Here is a 22,905-nt window from a genome sequence, read left to right as displayed (position 1 = left end):
TTTTACGGATGAAACATTATATTGCTGTCTTGTTGATATTCATTTACTTTACAGAACACAGTAAACTATGCGTCAATAGTTATTCATTCCCATTTATTGCATTAAGTAACTTAGCTTGTGGTCAATGGTTAAGAGATGGTAAAAGTTACGGTCCCAAATGTGAACCATGTGGAACCCCAGACATCTGATGCAAATGCCTAGACACAACGGATGCAAAACATACCCCTCTACCGGATTCAGTTGGCGTGGATTCAATTACTTCTACATAATTAGTAGCTATTGTAAATTTATGATAAACTTACCTTCTCTGTTTTAGCCATTTAAGTCAACTGGGAATCATGGACCCCTGAAAAATCACATGTCTCTTTTGGTCTGCTATAAGCTATTTACTACGAAAAGTCCGATAATTAGTTACCAAGTTTCAAACAGGGATGAGTGATGGATATGTTAATTAAGTCAAATTTACTATCAGAAAGTTGTGAAAGCAGGCTTGTTATTCGGCTTTCTCAGAGTCCTCAGATATAAATATTATGATATGCTGTTATTTGATTTATATTATAACGCTGTAAAACATCAATTTTAGTAAATAATATACAACATGAATTATAAAACACTGTAAAGGGATCACTACTTTTTTTATTTTTCAAGAATGAGAAACTAACTCTAAATGTTAAGACAATAATAGGTTTTTTACATACCTCAGTCAAATAGTCCAAAAAACTACTAACTTTTTGGACTATTTGACTGAGGTATGTAAAAAACCTATTATTGTCTTAACAATATAGTCCAGGGGCCGAAAACATGAATTTTGATCTAAATGTTAGTTTTTGTTTGTTCGTTTTCGTAGTCTTTGCTGTATATTTATTTTCCTTTTTTATTCTACGTTGGTTAGTCATGTTGTAATTTAAATCTTATCATGATTAATAACGCCTCTTAAAACATTAAAAATCTTAAGTGAAACAATGATGAACACTTTTTAGAAGCGGTCTTGTTGTTATGTAATCCAAATGTATTCCGTCTTCAGTAAGCACATCAAAAACTCGAGGTAGGTCCAGAGTGATGTTGGTGGCAAATGTTTGTCTGATGTAAATGCATTTCTGTCCAACACAACACTCAGGCCTCTTAAACCAAGAGCTCAGTGTAAAATGCAGGACTTCCTTTTATATTTAAACAATAATATGTATGATTGATGACACCAATTTTAAACAATTTTAGAGGGCATGTTGTTAGGGTTTCGGGAGTATTTATCAATCAGGATCATGATATCGACACTAGCAGCATAATCAATCTTTATTATAATGGCACTGACAGAGTTTACGGCTTATAATGACTGCTTTCACAACTTTCTGATAGTAAATTTGACTTAATTAACATATCCATCACTCATCCCTGTTTGAAACTTGGTAACTAATTATCGGACTTTTCGTAGTAAATAGCTTATAGCAGACCAAAAGAGACATGTGATTTTTCAGGGGTCCATGATTCCCAGTTGACTTAAATGGCTAAAACAGAGAAGGTAAGTTTATCATAAATTTACAATAGCTACTAATTATGTAGAAGTAATTGAATCCACGCCAACTGAATCCGGTAGAGGGGTATGTTTTGCATCCGTTGTGTCTAGGCATTTGCATCAGATGTCTGGGGTTCCACATGGTTCACATTTGGGACCGTATCTTTTCAATATATCCATCAACGATCTTCTTGACCATGTGGACGTTGGTTTACTCAAGTTCACCTATAACCTGAAACTTTTTTTGCGGTAGGTCTTCAGACAATAACGCTGCACAACTGCAAATGAACCTGAATAAGATTATGGCTTGCTGTGAGGGCAAAATTCTTTCATGTTTTTGTATTTCTTTGGGAGTAAACAGTGTTCCAAGAACCTCGACCATCAACGATCTAGGAACACGACCTACGGTTTGGTGTTCATGGACCATGTTACCAGAATAGGACAAAATCCCAGGATTTATCATACGCTTTACAGCGCGGTATCCGTTGTACCCAGTCCGTTCATTAGTCAGACAAGAACTTGAATGTGCTTCTACGGTCTGCTCGAGTTGAATGAATTTTGGTAATTGCAAGTCACCATTATTTATTTTTATTGTTGACGAGTGTCATTTTATTTATTACTAGTTGAGATACACGATATTTATTACTTGTTAATTTTTATTTAATGTCTATTGATTGTTACATTGTAATTAATTTTATTACGTTGGTATAATTGTTTTGTTGATTCTTTTTTAATGGTTCTGCAATTGTAATGTATAACATACAAAAATTGGGGGCGCACCCATTCTATAGCGTCTTCTGCATACCAACATGTTTTGTAACAAATTACTATACCAGCTTTTTTCAAATCACTCCGGTCTATTCTCGTTCCAAGATAAATAACTTGATGCATTAACCGGAAATTAATAACCGTTGACGTAATAGTTTACTGTGTTTTTAGAAGTTTACTATCAACGAGAAAATAATTCAACGTTTTATTCGTAAAAGAAAGTCCTTTAATTTACACTCTATTATAAAAGAGGCTGGAATGTTGTTTAGGACCGCAGTGAATTTACATCAGACAAACATTTACTCTCTAACATCACTCTGGACCAACCTCGAGTCTTTGATGTGGTCACCTGTGGATTACACAGCAACAAGACCACCTTTTATCAGTGTCCATCCTCATTTCCCTGATCATTTATAATATTTACCCAAATGTTGCTAGAGAACCTAAATTAATATTAAATTCTAGATCAAATTGGACAACATTTGTACCCAAAACTGTAACAACCAACAAATTGAGGTTTTCGAATTCACTAGTTATCTTTTGATACCATACGTGTGCCATAATCTTAATTTCTTTAATACGATAGTATGAATCATCACTTTTGCTAATATCACCATTAAACAAAACTCCATATCTACTCGTAAAATACAAGAAAGTATTTTAACACTGAGGAAAAAAACATATAATGCAAATTTTAACAATAACTACAACTTTATTATGTAAAGATTCATTAAAAGCTTAGAAATACTGTAAACATTTACTAGCAATTTGCGTATTCAAATTTTATGCCTGCAATATATGCAAGCCCTTTTGGTAGTTGTTATATTATTATGAAAGTTTAACCTCTTTAGTTATTACTTGTTAACACCCGAAGGCGTGACGCCCTATTTTAATCCAAGCGTTACAGATTGAGTTCATAAAAGTTTCACTTTAATGCTTTTCAGTTTCAGCTGATTTATTCATCCAAAATGTTTACAAGAACTCTTGGCAATACGCGTGACAGCATAACAAATGTTTTCATTACGATCTCTACTCATACCCTTTTATTGTTACCATTTCAAAGAATGAGAATGGTATAAAATCTGCCATTTCACGATCGTATGTGGATGAAATATTATTTAACCAAATTATTATAATACAACAACCTTCTTTAATATTCATTTACTATGCATTATATCATTTTATCGATATAAAATACTTTGGCTCATGGTAAAATTCTGATTCACGCGTTCGTCTCTTCATCAAACTATTAGTAATGCGTAAGTAAAAGATAACCGAAGTACATTCTAAAGTATCTTATACTCATGTATCCGTATTAAAACATGCAGTGTGCTCTTGGAGGATGAAGAATTTGATGCTGACAATTTGATGTTAGCAGCAATACTGACTCGTCAGTGACGGTAAGCAAAAAAGGGCAAGTTGAATGAATTTTAAAATATTTCTAAAGTTTTACATCATTTCATTGTGCTAGGTAAACAGAGATTAGTTGCTAAAAATAATAAAGACGATGAATTTGCCTTTCATTGTAAAAAATTCTAGCATATTGTAGAATCAGAGCAAAAATTCATCTTCTTTGAACATTGCAAATGACGTAATACTTTTACAACTTATCTAACATAATTTATTATTTGCACAGTTATCAATCTAGTCATCACTAATTAAGTTTCTAGTGCAGTAATTACAATTAATTATTCAATTGTATTGCAACATTGATCTCATTGTATTAGCAATTTACACACATGTACCCTATACTCACTAATTTATTCACTGAATTGCTTGTTACCGTTTGTTGGATAAGTAAATAATAACATCTCAGAGTCAGAACAGCACAGTATAATCCTGCTGTGTTTGGTGTCCGAACCAAGCTGCCACGCACGATCCTTATATATCTGCAAGGTATCATCTGCAGCATAAAATCATCACTACCAACCTTCATTGACCCACATGCAGTATGGAAATTAAAAATCAAGAGCTTCATCAATGCTTCATGATCTAAAGTACCATCAGCAGTCTCACCAACAGACAGATATACTCGGACTTCTAATCCAAACTCTGAAGTAACTTACTTGTTCTAACGATATCGGTGTTTACCAATTTGTATATTTAAATATAAGCAACTTAAGAAATAAACTTGCCGCAAACTAATAACGAGTTAACGAGTTATATTCAGGTGAAATAGAACTAACACTGCTCTCACAAGGTTTCAGATCATCCTGAATCATTTTCAATAACTTAGTAAATAACGCAAATCATTTTCAATAACTTAGTAAATAACGCAAATTACATTCTTACACAATTTAAAAGCATTGGTTCGTACATTAACAATTTCGATAAAGTGTAATAAAAAATCCGATTTGTTAAAAGATCCCGTAAAATTGGATGCCCCCAGTACTTTGTTCGCCTTCTTTCTTGTGGTACATGAATCAACCACAAGCAACCTCTTCAGCTTCCACGGTTATACTAGGCCATGCCAATAATTAGGACATGCCAAAATGTAAAAAACACGTTCAAACCCTAAGCTGTACAAGTGTTTTGATTAAAACTATTTAGAAGAAGTATATTGGTAGTAATTACTAACTGCTGATGGTGATGAAGACCATTTTCATAAATTACCAAGTTTTGAGACCCAGAAGCTGCTATAATTTACCTAGTTATATTATAACATAATGGTTATAACATAGTGTGAGCACAAGATGTAAAACTGTAGTTAAAACACAACGAACGTGGGGTCAAACCAAAAGCTCCAGTTTGGAAAGAACTCCCTACTGAAAATGATCGTCGAACATGTTCGACTGACTAATTATGGAATGTTCGTCCGTTTTTATGTTTGCGAACAATATTCAGCAGACATGTTCTGTTGGTGGACGAGTCTTACAAATTTAAATTAAATCCACAGACGGGATCTACCCTAATTCCAATCCAAAACATAAAATATGATAAATATTCAGGTAACACTATACTGTATCATTACATTTCTAATAAAGTCGCCAATTACTTTGTGCAAGCATTTTTAATGAGAATCGATAAGGTCTGATAAGGTAAAGTTTATAAAACGATATTCCATTGCGGACATGTTGTCAGATGTTGAAAAAAACTACAAAAATGTAGTTGGTCCCCAATGGTTTTTGCGTAGCAAAAGCAATTCACATCATTGTAAGTACTGTGTTAGAAATAGAGCCTTCTGACAAACATCAACCGGTAACCCACTGTTTACATGAGCCTTGTATGCAGAGTCTAAAGAGAAATCATGTTTGAGCTACATTCTATGTGTTAACAAAGTGTGTTTAGTCTCGGTGACGGTTAGTCGATGACGAATAACAAACATGACTTGTGTTTATTAACGTCTCTCCGGATTATGTCAATGGAAAGATTCTGCTTGATTCCAAACAACCTTTGTGGTTACCAAATCAAAGCCAATACTCTTGAAGATTGATTCTTATTTGACAACGATGTTTAAGTGACGCACAAAGACGTCGTTGTGACACAAAATGTAGACTGTATGTATTTTCTGTATGTAAAAATGACTTTTTTTAGTTACTGATTAGATTAAATGGTTGTTCTTGAGGAAATATTTAATGTGTTTCCAATTAAAACATTCATTATCTAACGCTTTTATTACGAAATTTCTGCTATAGGTTGTTTTCTGTAGTGATAAAATACAACTGAATGTTTGAAGGGTTAAAACAACAGATGTTATTTATAGCAATGTGATTGTCAAATCCATTTCAAAAATGACAAAGATGTTTTATATCTCATTCTACGTGTACACAACATTTTAATGTATCGCTATTTTTTTTATAATGAACTGTTATGAAATGCAGTTATTTACTAACTATAGTCTTATATCACAGTATTAATGATTATGCTTTATAACATATTAGTTTTTATCACATTTAAGTTCTTTATAACATTACAACCTTCTTCAAAATGTTTAGAATATCGTTGGAATATATGTTTTTATCGATGTTAAAATACTTTTTCGTCACGCTACAGAAAAAAAATAATTTTATGCATGCTTTGGGGGCTATGCTTTTTATAACATAACAAAGATGATGTATAAACGGTAGCATGTCAAATTACGCGAGGTACCGGTACTTACAATAAATCTGTTTTAAAAGTAACACGTTAATTATATTAATTATAAACAAATAACGTGACAAACAAGTTTTACCAGCATATTTCCATAACCAAAGTGTCAAACTAAATAATATACTAGTAATATCTTTGTTGGTTGAAGATAGTTTAGAAAATGAAATTTACCAACATTCGTACAAATCTTTTTTACGACAAGATAAGCTAAATTATTTTCTTTACAATCTTAGTTTAATCTTCAGTTTTATTATGAGTTCTGTAACTTCAGAAGTGTTCTTAACGGATTTACAATAAGAAAGAAAATCGGAATGGAATGTTAGGGTTTTTGTTGAAGGGCTAAGTATTGGTAACCGCCGTCAGAAAGTACGAGTATAACAATAGCTGACGATGAAATTTTGTTGTTAAGCGTATTAAAAAAAAACTCGGAATACAACCAGGCCGATGAAAATAAGAACCCATTGAAATTAAATGATTTTGTTAAGTAACATACCGTTAATCTAGTACTTTTCTCAGAAGAAAATAGTTCGAACGTAGCATTAAAAACTAGATTTAAACGACGGATGAACCAAATTCCTCACTAAACATTTACGACATAGTATCCATAATAGCTTATATGTAAATGCAAGAAAACCCTAACTCTTTCGAAATCTATTTTTTTTTTCAAAATTATTATAAAAGACGTTCTTAAAGACTAAACTGTGCCAAAAATATGTTGCGAAATTAGTGCGTCATCATAAGAGCATTAAACCAACTAAACCCTGGTTTAACACGGCGTAATATTTGCCTTTGGCGTACTCTTTGAAAACAAACTTTGAGGTTTGCTTTACCGCATGCATCTTAACACTCGAAGATCATTTTGCTTCCAAATTAGCATTCCTATATCAAATATTCGATATATGTATGTAAGTCTTGGATTGTACCCGTTTCTAAGCAGCATTGCTGTTTCATACATCTTCAACATGTATGAAAAGCAACAGACAATCAAATCAAAATAATTGAACTTGAAATAAATAAATGGTTCTACCGTCTTTTAATTTCGTTTACAGTTCAACTGCCACAAAATCAAACGAATATGCATAGTTATATAAACCTGTATGAACTGGCTTTCTATTTTGTATAAAACCTAGATAATTAAATCAAAGTATATTTTCCTGTGAATGTTTGTTTAACTTTCGCGGTTGGTAACGACAGCTGTCACTGAGCTAGAAGTGACGTTGACGTTTAAGGATGTGGGATAAAGTGCTGAATAGTGAGGTGTAACCGAACAGATTTATTTACAAACTTAATCTCGCAAAAGTAGCTTATCAATATTTAACTATTTGTCATTCAGTTTGAAACTTATTGCAGTAGCTTTCTTGAACAATTTTGGAATAAAAAGAACAATCCTTAAGAATGAATATTTGGACTACCTATATATATTACTCTTGAACTCTTGATGCCGTCTCTTTTATTGTATCTTCCACATGTAACTACACCATTTTGGTGATTTTAATAATGTATTTTCTTATAACTCACAGGCATACCATTACATAATAATTTTATAATAAATAAATATAAGAGTGCGTCGCACGACTAAATATTTGTCCTATAATCATTATACATATTTACTTTTGATTCTTATTAGACTTTCTATTATCACTGACAACAAGTCATGACCTACCTTCTACCGGCGCCGTACGAACGGGTCCGATGTTTATTACGCGCTTTTTCGTTTTGTGTTTTGGAAAATCAGTGTTAAACGTTTCGTGTAAGTGTATGTGTTATTTTTTTTGTGAACTTTAATCCTTATGACGACTATTCTATGGACAATTTTACCTGAAGATGTTTTAATATTAACATGAAACAGCTGTAGTCAACCAACTACAAACCAGGATCACTTGACGGATACAGGTAATTTAATCCTTTTACTGTAAAGATGAATATTTCAAAATAAAAATAAAACTTGTATGTCATATTTGTATTATTAACTAGCCTAGTTTCATGTTTTAAAAAATTCTAACAAATACTACAAACACTACTTCTTACAAATACTAACTGGAAAGGTAACCTAGATGAAGGAAAACGTAAAGGTGAGGACTGTAAATGTTCTATGAAATGTTTTCAAACAGTTAATGAAGGGGACAGAAATGAAATAAACGATCGGTTTTACAGTGTTGATCTAAGAATGGGCAAGACGCTTATCTTCAAAGCCTTATTACAGTACAAGGTATAGTAAGGCGTAGACAGGTTAGTGATGTAAATCCTAAGCCTAGGCCTAATAACTACACATACATAGTCTCTTGTAGCTCTGGATCATATTCTGTGTGTAAGAAAGCTTTTATTGCCATACATGACATAAATGATATGCGGGTAAAGCGGTTATGCCAACTTTTGTCTATTGGTAAGTCCCCAGTAGACTTAAGGGGTAAAAACAGGCCAGGCAATGCCAAATCTGGATCTGAAGTTAAACAAATATGTGACCATATTGAACGATTCCCTCTAAAAATTGCACATTATACTAACCGGGAATATAAGTTTCTGAGTGAAAAACGTAATGTGAACATTATGCACAACATGTTTAAGGAGCTTCATCCTGATTGCATACTCTATAGCTACTATTACAAAATATTTAAGGAAAAGTACAATTACAGTTTTGGAAGACCACAAGTTGATACCTGTGTCACATGTGAGGAGTTAGGAATTAAAATTAAGAGTGGTATGTTAAACGATGTAGCAAAACGGGTGGCGGTCGCTGAGAAAATTGTTCATATCAGGCAAAGTAAGAAGTTGTTTAACAAAATGAAGGAAGTGACAGCTTATGTTAAGAATTTGGATTACTCTGCAGCTATCTGCATAGACTATATGCAAAATCTTGAATTGCCAAAAATCCCAATTCAAGATATATTTTATCTAAGAACTATTACGGTCAACGTGTTCTGTATTCACGATATGAAAACTGGAGATGACAGAATCTTTTTATATCATGAAGGTGTTGCCAAAAAGGGTGCAAATGAAGTTGCAGCATTCCTCTACCAGTACATTGAAGATTTGCCTCATCTTAAGAATTTGTATCTGTTCTCTGATGGATGTGGCGGACAGGCTAAAAACAATACAATAGTTCGAGCTTTGTTAGCTTTGGTGGAAACTAACCGCTTGGTAAAAATTAGGCATTTTTCCAGTCCGGGGCCACTCTTTTATGCCCTGCGTCAGGGACTTTGCCGTCATGAAACGCCAAGTTAAATCCATTGACCGTACCTACACAGTAAAAGAGTATGTTGAACAAGTAATAACATCGAGTTTTTAAAACAAGTTCACTGTTGTCGTTCCTGAAACTGAAGATATCATTGAATTTAAGAAGTGGTGGAAGCAGTATTATAAGGGTGTTGTAATCTCTACAGAGTCTTTTGGGAGGAATATCCCAAAAGAAAGAAAGGTCAAGTTCAATGTGAGCAAGTTTAGGCACTTTTTATATGAGTCCACCGGTACAGTCAAAGCCCGTGAACACATCGATGGTCTTCTTGTTCACACATTCAAGCTCGGTACAGGAGTGAATGTAGTTCTCCCCAAGTGAAAATCCATACTACGGGAAAACTACCTTTAAAAAAGAAAAATATTGATGATCAAATTAGCCAGTAGCCTTCCAGATGACACGGAAATTCAGACCTTCTGGCAAGAGATCTATGAATGGCCCACCATCGAAGACGCTGCAGTCGACTCCGATGACAACGATGGAGTCTAGGCCTTTTGTAAATATTCTCAAAATCAATATAACATTTATTATTTTAATTGTGTGTATTGTATTTGTAACCTATTGGAAAAAGTCATCATGCTGAAAGTATATTATGATATAATAGTAACAATTCGGTGATGAAGTTAAACAATCTGACCTGATAGCAAGCATTTCGAAGATATTAAAGTGTGTATAATATGTAATAGAGTAAACATATGTTTTGAAAACAATCTGAATCCGAAGTAATCAATACAAATATTGTAAGTAAACAAAATAGATATTTTTATTTCAACTTTTTGTGTTTATTTGAGAAACAACACCTATCCAGCCATTTAATTTTTTTTTAATTTAAATAACTAGGGCAGATAAAAGTTTGCATTAGGTCAACAACTAATTGAAACCATGTAAAGTAAAAAAAAATTACCAGACAAGTAAGCACCAAATTGTGACAAAAAAATAGTTTTTATTGATTTTCCGAAAGTTTGATTCTTTGAAAACCTGTTGTTTCTCAAATAAGTGATTCAATTACATATACATAGAATTGATATTCATTGAATGAAGTCATTCCCAGAGACCCACAGATATAAAACTAATGTTTCGCTATCTTATTAGCATTCTTGATATTGCTTTGGAAGATTCAATAATGCGACCGATTCTCTAGCGTGGCTTTGAAAATAAACAGGAATCTGAAGTTTTATTGAAGTGTTTTTACTAGAAGTATACTTGAGGTATATTGAGGTATTATCATGTCAAGTATATAAAGATTTGTAATTACATAACATTATTTAAATTAGACAGGGACTCGATGCGATGGGCTTTAATACGTTTATTTAATCTATTTAAAATTAGAAACGCAAAATAAATATTGCCATAAGAATCACTCTAGAAATGTTCTTTCTCTTTGAGGAGGGAGGCTACAAATATGCTAAATAGATCCCTTTACTGGAATCGGTACAGTTTACAAATTTCATAATCAACCTCAGGATGTAAATTAATAAACTTCAACTTCATCTAGGAGTTGACATAAAATACTCCGAGTATAAGATTTCTAATCTATTCTTGTAAAGCAATTTAAAACCAATACTGAACTAGCGGCCAAACTTATTTTCTTCAAGATAAATTAGTTTACGTTTCCCTCAAGGCATGTTTGACTTCTTTTAAAATTATCTACGTAAAAAATGAAAAGGATAACGTCTGTGTTACATAATATTTATTTTTCTCAGTAAATAACACGTTTTCAATTATTAATGCAATTCTAACAGAGTTATCAGATGCAGCTGGTTTTTTAAATTAACATTTAATCCTTTTATCAAATTTCAAATTCAATTTCGTTGTAGTGAAATTTATTGTTTGCCGATTTTCATTATATTTATTTCATTTACTCAAGCTATAATAGGACATACACTGATGTCCAGCACTAGCGTTAAATTCCACAAAATGTAAATATAACGGAAATCAAATTACCGTTCAACAATTTTAGTTTAAACCGAAAACTGTTATGTATATTCAAATAACAAATACTAATTTGTTATTTGAGGCAAGGATACAGACTGATATTGTATTAAGAATTGTTAGGTAGGAGCAATGATTGTAAGTTGATAACTACCTTAGCTTCACTGTTTTACGACAAGTTTGACTTCATCATTGAAGTCAGTTAGAGAATCATGGATTCCTGAGACGTTACATGTCTATTTGCATCTATTAAAAGCTATTTACAAAATATATTTCGATAGAAAGTTAACAAGTTCAAGCAGGGATGAGTGATGAGTGATGGACATGTCAATAAAGTCAAAGTTTGTTATCAGAAAGTTGTGAAAGTAGTCATTATAAGCCGTAAACTCTGTCAGCGCCACTATAATAGAGATTGATTACGTTAAGTTGACAGTATCGATATCATGATCCTGATTGATAAATACTCGAGATTAACAAATAAAAACCGCTTATAACAAACCCTCTAAAATCCTTTATCACCAATTATAAAACTATTTAATTATTGAAAGAAAAACAAACCTGTATCGAAAGATAAACTAACTGAGACATATAGAGTCTTTATTTTGTGTTTCTAATTGGTATGGAAGTCGAAGAAGCAGTGAGCAAATGGAACAAGTGGAAATTTGCTTAGTTTGGATATTTGCTGCGACGGAGGTATTTATATGTAGTTAACGAACTCTTGTACAGACACGGTGTATGGACCATAAACATAATCAAATGCTGTTACTACCCAGAAATTGACATTGCTCAAGTGGAACCGTCTAAACCATATGGTAAGGCAATGAGTATAGGATGTGTGACAAGGTAAAGGTTTACCTGATTCTTAAAAAAAAATTACTGACTTAATAACTGAGTATTAACTTTTTTATAAACCTTTGTCTACAATATTTAGCTAATATTTTGGTTTGAGATTGTTGAGATTGTTGTAAGTACAGATACAACCTTCTTGTTCCCAACTTAAGTTATGTTCGCTACGACAATGTTCTAATTGCCATGACATGTGTTCAAAATTATCGGTATGAAAATAAATAAATTCTTAAAACAATTGTTTAACACTAAATTTTTGGCCATTCACAACCATTTTCAGCCTAATATAGCTTCATGCTCAAATTGCTTTCAGTGCCAATGAGTCCATCTGACTACACCAATGAAATAAATATTCTTGAACACATTGCCGTTGCTAACGGTTATTAAAGCAATCCATCTGATAGATTAATTCTCAAACACAAACAAAAGACATCCAAAACAAAGGATAAGAAAACGTACATCTCAACGGATTATGGATCATCTCTAAGTACGAAATTTTAAAACGTCACTGTGTCCTCTAAGTCTTTATTGAAAGAGCTGCCTCAAACGACAACTGCAATTTTCGACAAGACTGACGTTTATAAGATTCGTTGCAACGACTGTCTGTAAATTCTGAATTAGCGTAACACTTTTAAAACTCTACACATGAAAACCTGAGCAATCTATCATCACGGGATGAGACTGAATTGAAAGAGGAGATTCTAAAGTTTTGTTGACTTAATCAAAATTTTTTAACAACATTGTGTAGCTTTTTTATACTAAAACCCTTACATAAATAAAACATAAGAGTTGTTAATAAATCTCAAATGATTATTTTTACCCATATCCATATTTTAACTAATATTACGGTTGTTTATTTTTCATTAATTAGTTGGCTGTTGTAGCTCAACAATCAGGGTAGCATTTTATTTTTTTGGACATTATTAGTTTTGATTCAGACCCAGACGTGTACATTTAAAATTGCAAATACTTTGAATACCATTTAATAAAACATTAAAATACACTAATTTCGCTCCAGCTCTTTAACCAATAAAGATACCAAAAAACATTAAATAAAAAAATTGTAGCTAATTTCAAGGGCTACAATGTCGTTTGTAATAAAACCCATCTTGCCATTTGAATTTTTGAAAAAAAGCTTTTGAAACTTCAAAAATATTGAAAATGCTTAACATAAGTAGAAAGTTAGGAAAAAGGTTAAAACCAGAGTTTTTTGAAAGCTCATTTAGTAATTAAAGTGTTACCAAAATTTGAACCCCCCACGGAACTCCACCTCTTTGCAGTGAATAGTAGTTCAAAGGTCTATTTTTTTACGTTTTTGAACACCCTGTAAATAGGGATGAAAATGATTTAAAGCTTTTTCTACTAAAATACTCAGGACTAAAAGACCTTTAAATTAGGTATAACATGACCCCCCTTTACATTCGAAAATTTCCCGAAAACCAACCCCACCCCCTAAAATCTGCCCTTTGGGGTGATTTTTTGGGTTTGAAAATATTTAGCTGAATTCCTTGGGGTCAAAATAGGGGGTTTCATTTGTTACTATATTTCTATTAGCTTTCATATTGGAGCTATAGAAGCCATGGTGGTCTGGGACACCCTGTATTAGGACTGCAAGTCAGCTGAAAAACAATTCTTATATAAACATTCACCACCCTTATTTCTCATAACCTGTTAAACACAAGTAGAAACTTGAGTCTTTGATGTGGTCACTGAAGAACTCGGAAACATGTCGATTATTCAGCAACAAAACCACTTTTTAACAGTTTCCATGATCATTTCCCTGATCTTTTATAATATGTACCCAAATTGTGCTTAAGAACCAAAACTAATACATAATTCTAGACAAAATGAGACAGAACGTGTACAATGCACTAACCAATAAATACAGATTTTCAAATTCACTAGTTTTCTTTTTATACCTTATTTGTGTCATAATCTTTATTTCACATTAGAGTGTGTGATGAGATAGTCTATTTACTAAAAACGCTATCAAACAGGACCGCCTATCTACTCGTGGTAAATTACAAAAACATATTTTAACTTGTCTTGATTAATATAGTAGGAGTTGCTATAACTTTATAAAACCCTCTTAGTAGATGTTATATGATAAGGAAAGTCTAAACCCGAAGGCATAAGGCTCTGTTTTCATAAAGGCATTACAAATTTAGTTCATTGAAGTTTCTCTCTCCTGCTTTTGAGTTTTAGCTGAATTATTCGGGTGGCTTAGTGTTATTACCGTTACCTGGCGGATAAAAGAATTACATTTGGTATGAAGGTACCTTATGGTATGGTAATAAATTTAAGCCTAGGAACCCATTTAAAATTTTAAAAACTTCTAAATACGGCACCAAAATCAAAAATGACCGACAAATATTGCGCAAAAATGGTGAAACCAATTGACTGCTATTTTCATATGGAGTTTGTTACTATCATATGTCAGCATTTAGATCAATTTGCATCCCGAAATTCCTGTAGGCCCTCCCCTCTATTGGTCTTCTAATTTCCAATGTAATTCTTATGTAAGAAAGATTTGTTTTGAAGACATATTTAAAAATAAAAAACATTTTTATTAGTTGCTGTTTACTTCATCATAAGCGCCAAAGACGGGTACAGGATCAGCTACGTAATCAAGATAGGAAAATACATACATATAACCATTTTGTCTATGATATAACCATAGACAAATAGAATAAATATAGACTGCCAAAGGAAGGTTCCAGCGCCCACTGCTAGAGTTTTCCGTGTAGTTACGGCACACACCGCTGGAGGGGAGCGCAGGAGCCGTATGCGACCAGCAGATGCTGCAGCAGTGTGCGCCGTAACTAAACAGCAAACCTAGCGGTGGATGCCAAAACTTCTGCTAACCGCAACACAGCTGACGGTCTATATTTATTCTATTTGTCTATGATATAACTTACTGAAGTAATATATAAACACTAATTATAACGCTAGCAAGAATCTCGTATTGAGAAAAAAATTAATGGATCTTAATATAATGGAAAGTACACTTATCATAAATTACAATTGGAAATTACACTTGCACTTGCAAAGAGGTGATGAGTCTAAATTGTCTTTGACATATTTGCAGTTTCCTTTGCAGGAACATTTGATCGATTCCCTGCATGACTGGGAAACTTGAGGAATTGTCATCCATACTGGTTCCTATGTGCCTGATATCTTCTTCCAAGCAAAATTCTGCCAAGAAGGAATCACTTGCTGTGTTTGTGTGCTGGTCGTCCAAATACCCGCTTAATAAATTTCCCTTTTTATATGTTGTAGTAGAGCATATTCAGTCAATGGAGGATTGTCAATCACTCTATTCTTTTGACAGAAAAGCACCTATCTTATATGGTTGATACTGCTGATAGGAGTGGTTTTATCGTATACAAAAACATTTCAGTTGTTCCATTTTCTTAAAGTGTTCAGAGTCAGCGCTCAGGAGTTGAAATGGATGTTATGCCAAACTCAAAAATGTATCAGTGATACCTTGAAATGCTTGCCATGATTCCCACATCGACTTCTTACTCTTACCTTTGAAGGCGGAGGTTGGGTCACAACCAGAGAATGAGTGAAACACAGGTAGTGAGTGCTCTTTATTTTGGTTCCCCTCAGACTGGCACAGATGACATTGATGTGGTAAAACCAGTAATGCTTTCCCATGCCCATGCTTTTATATGGGTGCGGTTTCCAAGCACGAGCGATCACGCCGGTCACGAGTTTTCCCACCATCTGTCCGACGTGAGTCCTAAGCGTGGCACGCTGAAAATGACCCTAGTCATTTCTGGCATGCACGCCGAGTGGACAAGTGTAGGACTCTTGAGGATCCTCATTTTGTTTTGAGCTATAACACTGTTTTTAATTGTGCTTTAAGTCGGTGTAAAGATTAGTTAAGTAGAGTGTTCATTTTCAGTATGGAGTCAAGATAATTTATTTGGTGCAAGACTAAAAGCTTATCGATTTAGTGCGTAGTTATCCGGTCCTATATGATTTGAGTCGGAAGAATGTAAAAATCACACTTAGTTCATTTTATTTCCCAAATTAGACTTTCAGTACGGTCCAATGTGGCATTACAAAAATATGAAATCCCATTTGAAAAGAAGTCCCGCAATTCTGGTAAAGAAAATAGGATTGCGGCGAACAAAACGGCTCATGACATGTAGGAGGGCTTTGATGAAGAAATAGAATAAGAGTAAACACAAAAGCACGGTTACAAGAAAAAAAACTTAGGAAATGTCAGGTACTAAAGATTACGGAATCTTCTGCCTAAGGCTTGTTGACTTGGAAGATGATAAGTTGGAGAAAGAAAAATTAGATCTTTTGAAGTCTTTAGCATTAAACGACGAGGAAAAATCGTTTATTGAAGTTGCCACCCGTGGAAAACAGGAAAATAGTCGTTGGCTTGAAGAAAGAAAAGTTAGACTGACTGCTTCAAATTTCGGATCTAAATCAAAGCGAAGATATAATCATTGTGGGCACCTGTTGTTCAACATTTGCTCTACACTTAAGTTTCAACAGATGCAATGATGTATGGAGAGCATAATAAATCTGCTGCTATATAGTGTTTTGAAGAAAAACACAACACTAAAGTAATTCCTTGTGGTTTATTTATTGATAAAACGCTTGACTTCCTAGCAGCTTCTCCAGACGGTGTGGTGGGAGCAGAAGACATCTTAGAAGTTAAGTGTCCTAAGTCTGCGGAACTATTGACCGTACCCGAAGCCGTTATACAAATCAATAGCTTTTGTTTGACACTTGATAAATCATCCAAGAATATTAAATTGAAAAGAAACTACAACTACTATTATCAGGTAAATGACTTCCCTACAAAGTTCGGACTAATTTTTCGTCTGCAAGATGGCTGCTACAGTTTTGGTGTGACTAAGTGTTCTTGCTAAAAGTACGCTTTTACCTTGTTTAAATAACTTCCTAATACTAGGAGCTCGTAACTCCAACTGCCCTTCATCAGTGAGTCTTTTGTGTGAATTTGTTTCACATCATCTCGATAAACATTTAATTATAGACACTTTCTTTCTTACATTAAATCTAAACAATATCCTGTCATCTGTGTTGTCAATAACCCACGTCACGTCACTCCAAGGTCGTACGAATCTAAAGACAGACCTGCGCATCAACTTTTTCCCCTGCCATCTAGATCTCTCGTCACTGTTACAAGTCATACTATATTAAGTATCTCTGATTATTATGGCGGATTCTACAACTTGTAGAGTATGTGTGAAGAAGGCATTTGATACCGAAGATGGACTACAATGTGATTCTGATTGCCAAGGATGGTTTCATATGAAATTCATTGGTGTAACCAAATCCGAGTATTCCTCATATGCTAGTACTGTAAATAAAAAATGGTACTGCCGGAGAATGGATTGTCAACCTACAAGCTCTAATCCGTCCCTACAACTCATGAAAAAATTGACGAATTGCTCAACAAGTTCTCCCAACTCGCAACAAAAGAAGAAGTGAAGGGAATTTCTGATGGGTTGCAAGTGATAAAAACTGATATACACAAACTGAGTAGTAAGATAAACTCTTTAGAGCCATGCTTGAGGGTGAACTTCTAGACTTAAAGAAAAATACTGTCAGCAACGATACGCAAATTGATAACCTTTTAGAGATAGTCAACGACAGACAGCGTCGGGCACGCAACGTAATAATTCTTGGGCTTGGAGAATGCAAATCAACTTTGCCCGAAACTGTGAAAGATCACTATAAAGATCTCATAAAACAAATTCTGGACTGCTGCGATCTTGGACCTTCTTTGATTAGCACCCGTTTCTTCAGAATTGGGAAGACTAACAGGAATAAGCCTCGGGCTATCAAGCTCTGCCTCTCGTTGGAGGGCGAGGCATCCACACTCTTTCGAAGTTTTGACTCGAAAAAAGGCTCTGTTGGTTGCCTAAATAGTGGCTCTCTTGCCCGTGATCGTACTCTGAAAGAAAGACAGTACTTCTCTGATTTGCGGGACACTCTTAAAGCCCGTACGGATTCTGGAGAACAGGACCTGACTATTAAATATTTTAATAGAATTCCCAAGATTGTTCCAAAAAACTAATATCTTCCAAAGGCAAACATAATCTGAATTTATACTTCCAAAATGTTAATGGCCTCCGAACCAAACTTAGACTTAAAAAATGCCCTGGCTTGCAACATATATGACGCGATACTGCTCTGTGAAACAAACCTATTCCCAGATATTTCCAACTCTGAGCTCCAGGCAAACAATACCTACACGATTTATAGGAATAGTGGAAGAATATTAGGAAAATCGACCTAACAAATTCATAAAATATTGTCAAAAAAGTGAAAATTGGCCGCCATTTTCCAAGATGGCGGCTGAAGCACAGTTGGGATTTATGGGGACTTTTGATATTTTATTTATTTAGGCATACTAAACAACTGTGCAAAGTTTCCACTTAGACCGAATTTGTTAGGTCGAATGGCAGTTTTATCCCCAAAATTCTTGGACTAGAAGGATAGAAACATTATTTCAAGCAACAAAACGTCGGGGGGGGGGGGGTACTAATTGCGATAAAAAATATCATTCATGCGACAATCGCATGGAATCATTAATGATTCACACATTGAGAATCTCTACGTATCTCTGCCCACCCACAAACTGGTACTGAATTGTGTCTACATTACCACGGGACAACCTGTTTCTACATATAATGAGTATTGCGAGTCGGTGGATGAAGTAGCATCTTCTTTGGCCTCTTCATCTTCTTTACCACTAGCTGGTGAATATAACATCGCCTCGTATGACTGCACTACACCTGAAGGTCCCATCATTGATCGACCCAAGATAGAAACCTCGCTGAAATCCATTCCTTAGACCAAATTAATCACATAAGGAACTACAGACAAGTAACGTTGGATTTGATTTTTTGCAGTTTCAAATCTTTCTCCGTTCACGTTGCTGATGAGTACCTAGTTCAAGCAGATCCCCATAATCCTCCTTTTTCTTTCTCGCTGCCAGTTTCTCGAGGTTTACCTCATGCTAGATTCTACACCTGCCGAAATATTCGTAAGTGCAATCTGTATGCTGCTTCTGAAATGCTCGCAACAACGGACCTTTCCCTTTTGAAATGCTCAGTTTTTAAATCTTTAAGGAAATTATTTGTAAATGCCGAATTATTCATTTAATATTTTTTACTGTGTCAGTAATGCAGGTAAATGAAAATAAATAAATGCGAGTTTATTTAGGCTTACACTGGTTTTCAATGACTTGAGACGACAGGGTCGTGCCCAAATGTTGTGCAAATAGCTGAAATACGTGAGCATTATAAGATGTCATTATATAATTTGTTATTTTTTACATAACTTATGTAAGCATACGCTTATTTTGTTAACGGCTCCTGCAAATTAAACACCACGAGAAATGCTCCTTCCCCTGTGTACTTGTAATAACGCATACATAACTATTTATGGCATATGGCCATTATGTACACATATTTATTATATGTATACATTTATTATAGCCGTTCTTTATGTTAAAGCATTAAAACAAGTCAAATCATTGACCGGCAGTATATATATCAGTCCACTTTAAAAATAATACTGTATAGTAATTTACTCCGAGATATCAGTGTCAAATATGCAGGGTTGTTTATCCCCCTCTACCATCGACTGGAAATTCCCGGGTGCCAATTCGCAAAATGCCATTACCAACCCTAAACACAAGAATGTGGTCGAAGCTCAGTTTTTGACTAACCCAACACATGACGACACCTTTAGTTTGACCTAAGTGCGGATTTAGTTGACACGTTGGCTGCTAAGCTTATGTTCGGTGTTTAGTTTGTTCTATTAAGACTTTCATTGATATTTAGTGCAATTGTTTTATTCCGATGGAAAAAGTGTACAGTGAGAGGGGAAAACTCGTTATTATCTATGAAAATAATACTGTACTTATAGATTTTATAAAGACATAAAATCAACGTCGGAACAGTGTTGGCGGTGCTCGCTTGGTAAACATTGTAATGCAAAACTGTATACGCTTGAAGATGGTAGTGTATTTTCTCGTGTCGTGTCTAACCACAATCACGATCCTATTGAGGAGAAAGTGCTCAATCGGAAAATAGTAAACAACACAGTAAAGAGGAACATTGAAGACATCGCAGGGAATAAACCTGCGCAGAAGATCGAAAAAGTGGCGGAAGAACTAGAGAAACCATTGTCAACGCTCACACATCAGGATGTTACATTTAAGAAACAATTTGTATCGTGCCAAGTCCAAGACAATGCCTAAGCTCACAAAAAACGACAGAAGAACTTCAAACTGCTCTTGAAAACATTACTACTATACTACCACTAGCAAAGGTGAGGAGTTCCTCCTTGTCAACGATCGTGGCAATAAAATTGTGATTTTTATCTTATTACCTCAAGTTTCTCTCAAATGAAAGTGAAACAATATTCACGGACGGAACTTTTGAGTATGCTCCTAAAATTTCGTACCTGGGAAATCAACAGTATCCAACTTGCTACTGTTTCAAGAATCTGTACTCTCTGCCTTCCGCAACAATAACCAAGTTGATACGATATACATAGACATGACCAAAGCATTTGACAAAGTTGATCATAACATCTTAGTGTCCAAATTAAGAGGGTACGGAGTTACGGATCCCATGCTTTCCTGGATTACTGACTACTTGTCCAATCACTCTCTGGTTGTCAAAATTGAATGTGTAAAATCTGGAGAGTTTACTCAATCTTCTGGCGTCCCTCAGGGCTCCATATTAGTCCTATGGCTATTTAACATTTTCATCAATGATCTGGTAGACGCTGTGGAAACCAATGCTCTATTGTTTGCCGACGATCTTAAAGTATTCACCAAGATTTCCTCAGTAGAAGACTGCCGCATGATGCAAAAAAGCCTGGACGGAATCAGTAACAACATGCAGATTAACCCTGAAAAGTGTTCAAGTATGTCCTTTCATCGCAGCAAGAATCCCCTCTTGACATCTTACTCAATCTCAGATGTTGATATCCCAAGAGTTACTGGTATAAAGGATCTGGGTGTTTTCTTCCGTCAAGACACGGGCTTCTCCGACCACGATGATGGGATTTGTAAACAGGGCAACAAAATGTTGGGCTTCATCTCTAGATCTACCCGTGGGATTAACAACCCTGATGCTCTAAGAACGCTGTACTGCGCTATGGTGAGACAGATTGTGGAGTACGCCAGCCCCGTGTGGTCACCCTATGCTATTGGTGAAACAGACAGGCTTGAAGCATTGCAGAGACGTTTCATCCGCTTAGTGGGAGTTCGCAATGGCTTCAACTACGTGGATGTCCCTGTCGTTTCTCTCTCTTCTGAACTGCAGCTTGTATCTCTTGCGGTGCGCCGAGACTTGGCCGACTTCATGTTCCTACTGAAAATAATCAGAGGTCTTCTATTTTGTCCGGACATCCTGTCAAAAATTGACTTCAAATTACCGTCTGGCACTAGGACTAGGGAACTCTTTTCCCGAAGACACTACAACACGTCTTTCGACTTCCACAGCCCACTAGCTCGTCTTGCCAGGCTTGGAAATCGTGTTGCTCCAGACTGTGACCTGTTCTGTGACACAATTTCTCATTTCAGAAGATGTGCTACGGAAATCTTCATTCCTTGAACCTGTACGAGCGTAAACTAGGCCTACTTCCAGACACAGATTTTCACCAGCATTTGTTCATCTTGTCTGTGAAGTATGTAAAATTTGTAAACCTGATATTTATGATTGTTCCTGCATTTTTGTCAATGTTGATATTTATTGTAAAATAACTTCACACTCTTTTTTGATCTCACTCATGCACTACTTGTTGCCATCCAAATTTCTATTTATAAATTGTAAATATTTGTATTGTTAATATTTTTGTTACTATTGATATTGTTACTACTATTGTTATTGTTCACTATTTGTACAACTTTTACTATTTAGTTTCCTGTAATTTCAAGTTGTGAATGATTTTTTCATTGTAAAGTGGCTATGTCGTTGGGAAATAAAATAATAAATAATAGTAATAATAATAATTTTGTCTTCTTAGATACAAGAAGAAGCAAACGTACATAAATGCAATCAAAAATTTCCAAGAAGAATGCCTGAAAAGAAGACTACAACTTCAACCCCAATGGATAGTCGTGGATTTTAAACAGCCGGTCCATGAATGTATCAAAATCATCCTCCCGGAGGCTAAGATCGTTGGTTGTAGGTTTCATCTAGGACAATCGTTGTAAGCAACCTATATAAATAAAATTACATTTTTGTGTGTTCATTTGCGTAGAGTCATAATCTTTTGGGTTATATTTACGTGTTATACTCTAAGAAAGCCGAAAAGAGTCTTATCTCAATTTAAGTATGTCTGTCATTGTGTCTGTGACGCCAAAATAACAATTTATGCTGATTTTAACCATTTAAACCATTTTACCGTATTTACTGCATTAGGTAGAATGTCTAAGTATTAAAACATGGCCTACCTTATTAGGATATAAAATGAAAAACAAAATGTCCAAAATCATAAACTGAAACCCTGCTAA

General features: G+C 34.6%; 1 protein-coding gene across 1 annotated transcript; it reads left to right on the top strand.

Annotated features, from left to right (window-relative positions):
• Positions 1 to 20,938: 20,938 nt before the first annotated feature.
• LOC128984480 (uncharacterized) lies at positions 20,939 to 22,003 on the top strand. Its single transcript, XM_054403808.1, has one exon. It carries the CDS (start codon positions 20,939 to 20,941, stop codon positions 22,001 to 22,003), a length of 1,065 nt encoding a protein of 354 aa, XP_054259783.1.
• The last annotated feature ends 902 nt before the right edge of the window (positions 22,004 to 22,905 follow it).

The sequence above is a fragment of the Macrosteles quadrilineatus genome, unplaced genomic scaffold (genome assembly GCF_028750875.1).
Source record: "Macrosteles quadrilineatus isolate MER2022 unplaced genomic scaffold, UCM_ALF_1.0 Scaffold_2__2_contigs__length_208266976, whole genome shotgun sequence".
Taxonomy (NCBI): domain Eukaryota; kingdom Metazoa; phylum Arthropoda; class Insecta; order Hemiptera; family Cicadellidae; genus Macrosteles; species Macrosteles quadrilineatus.
Note: the sequence above shows the minus strand (reverse complement) of the source record. Positions and strands in the feature narration are given on the sequence as shown.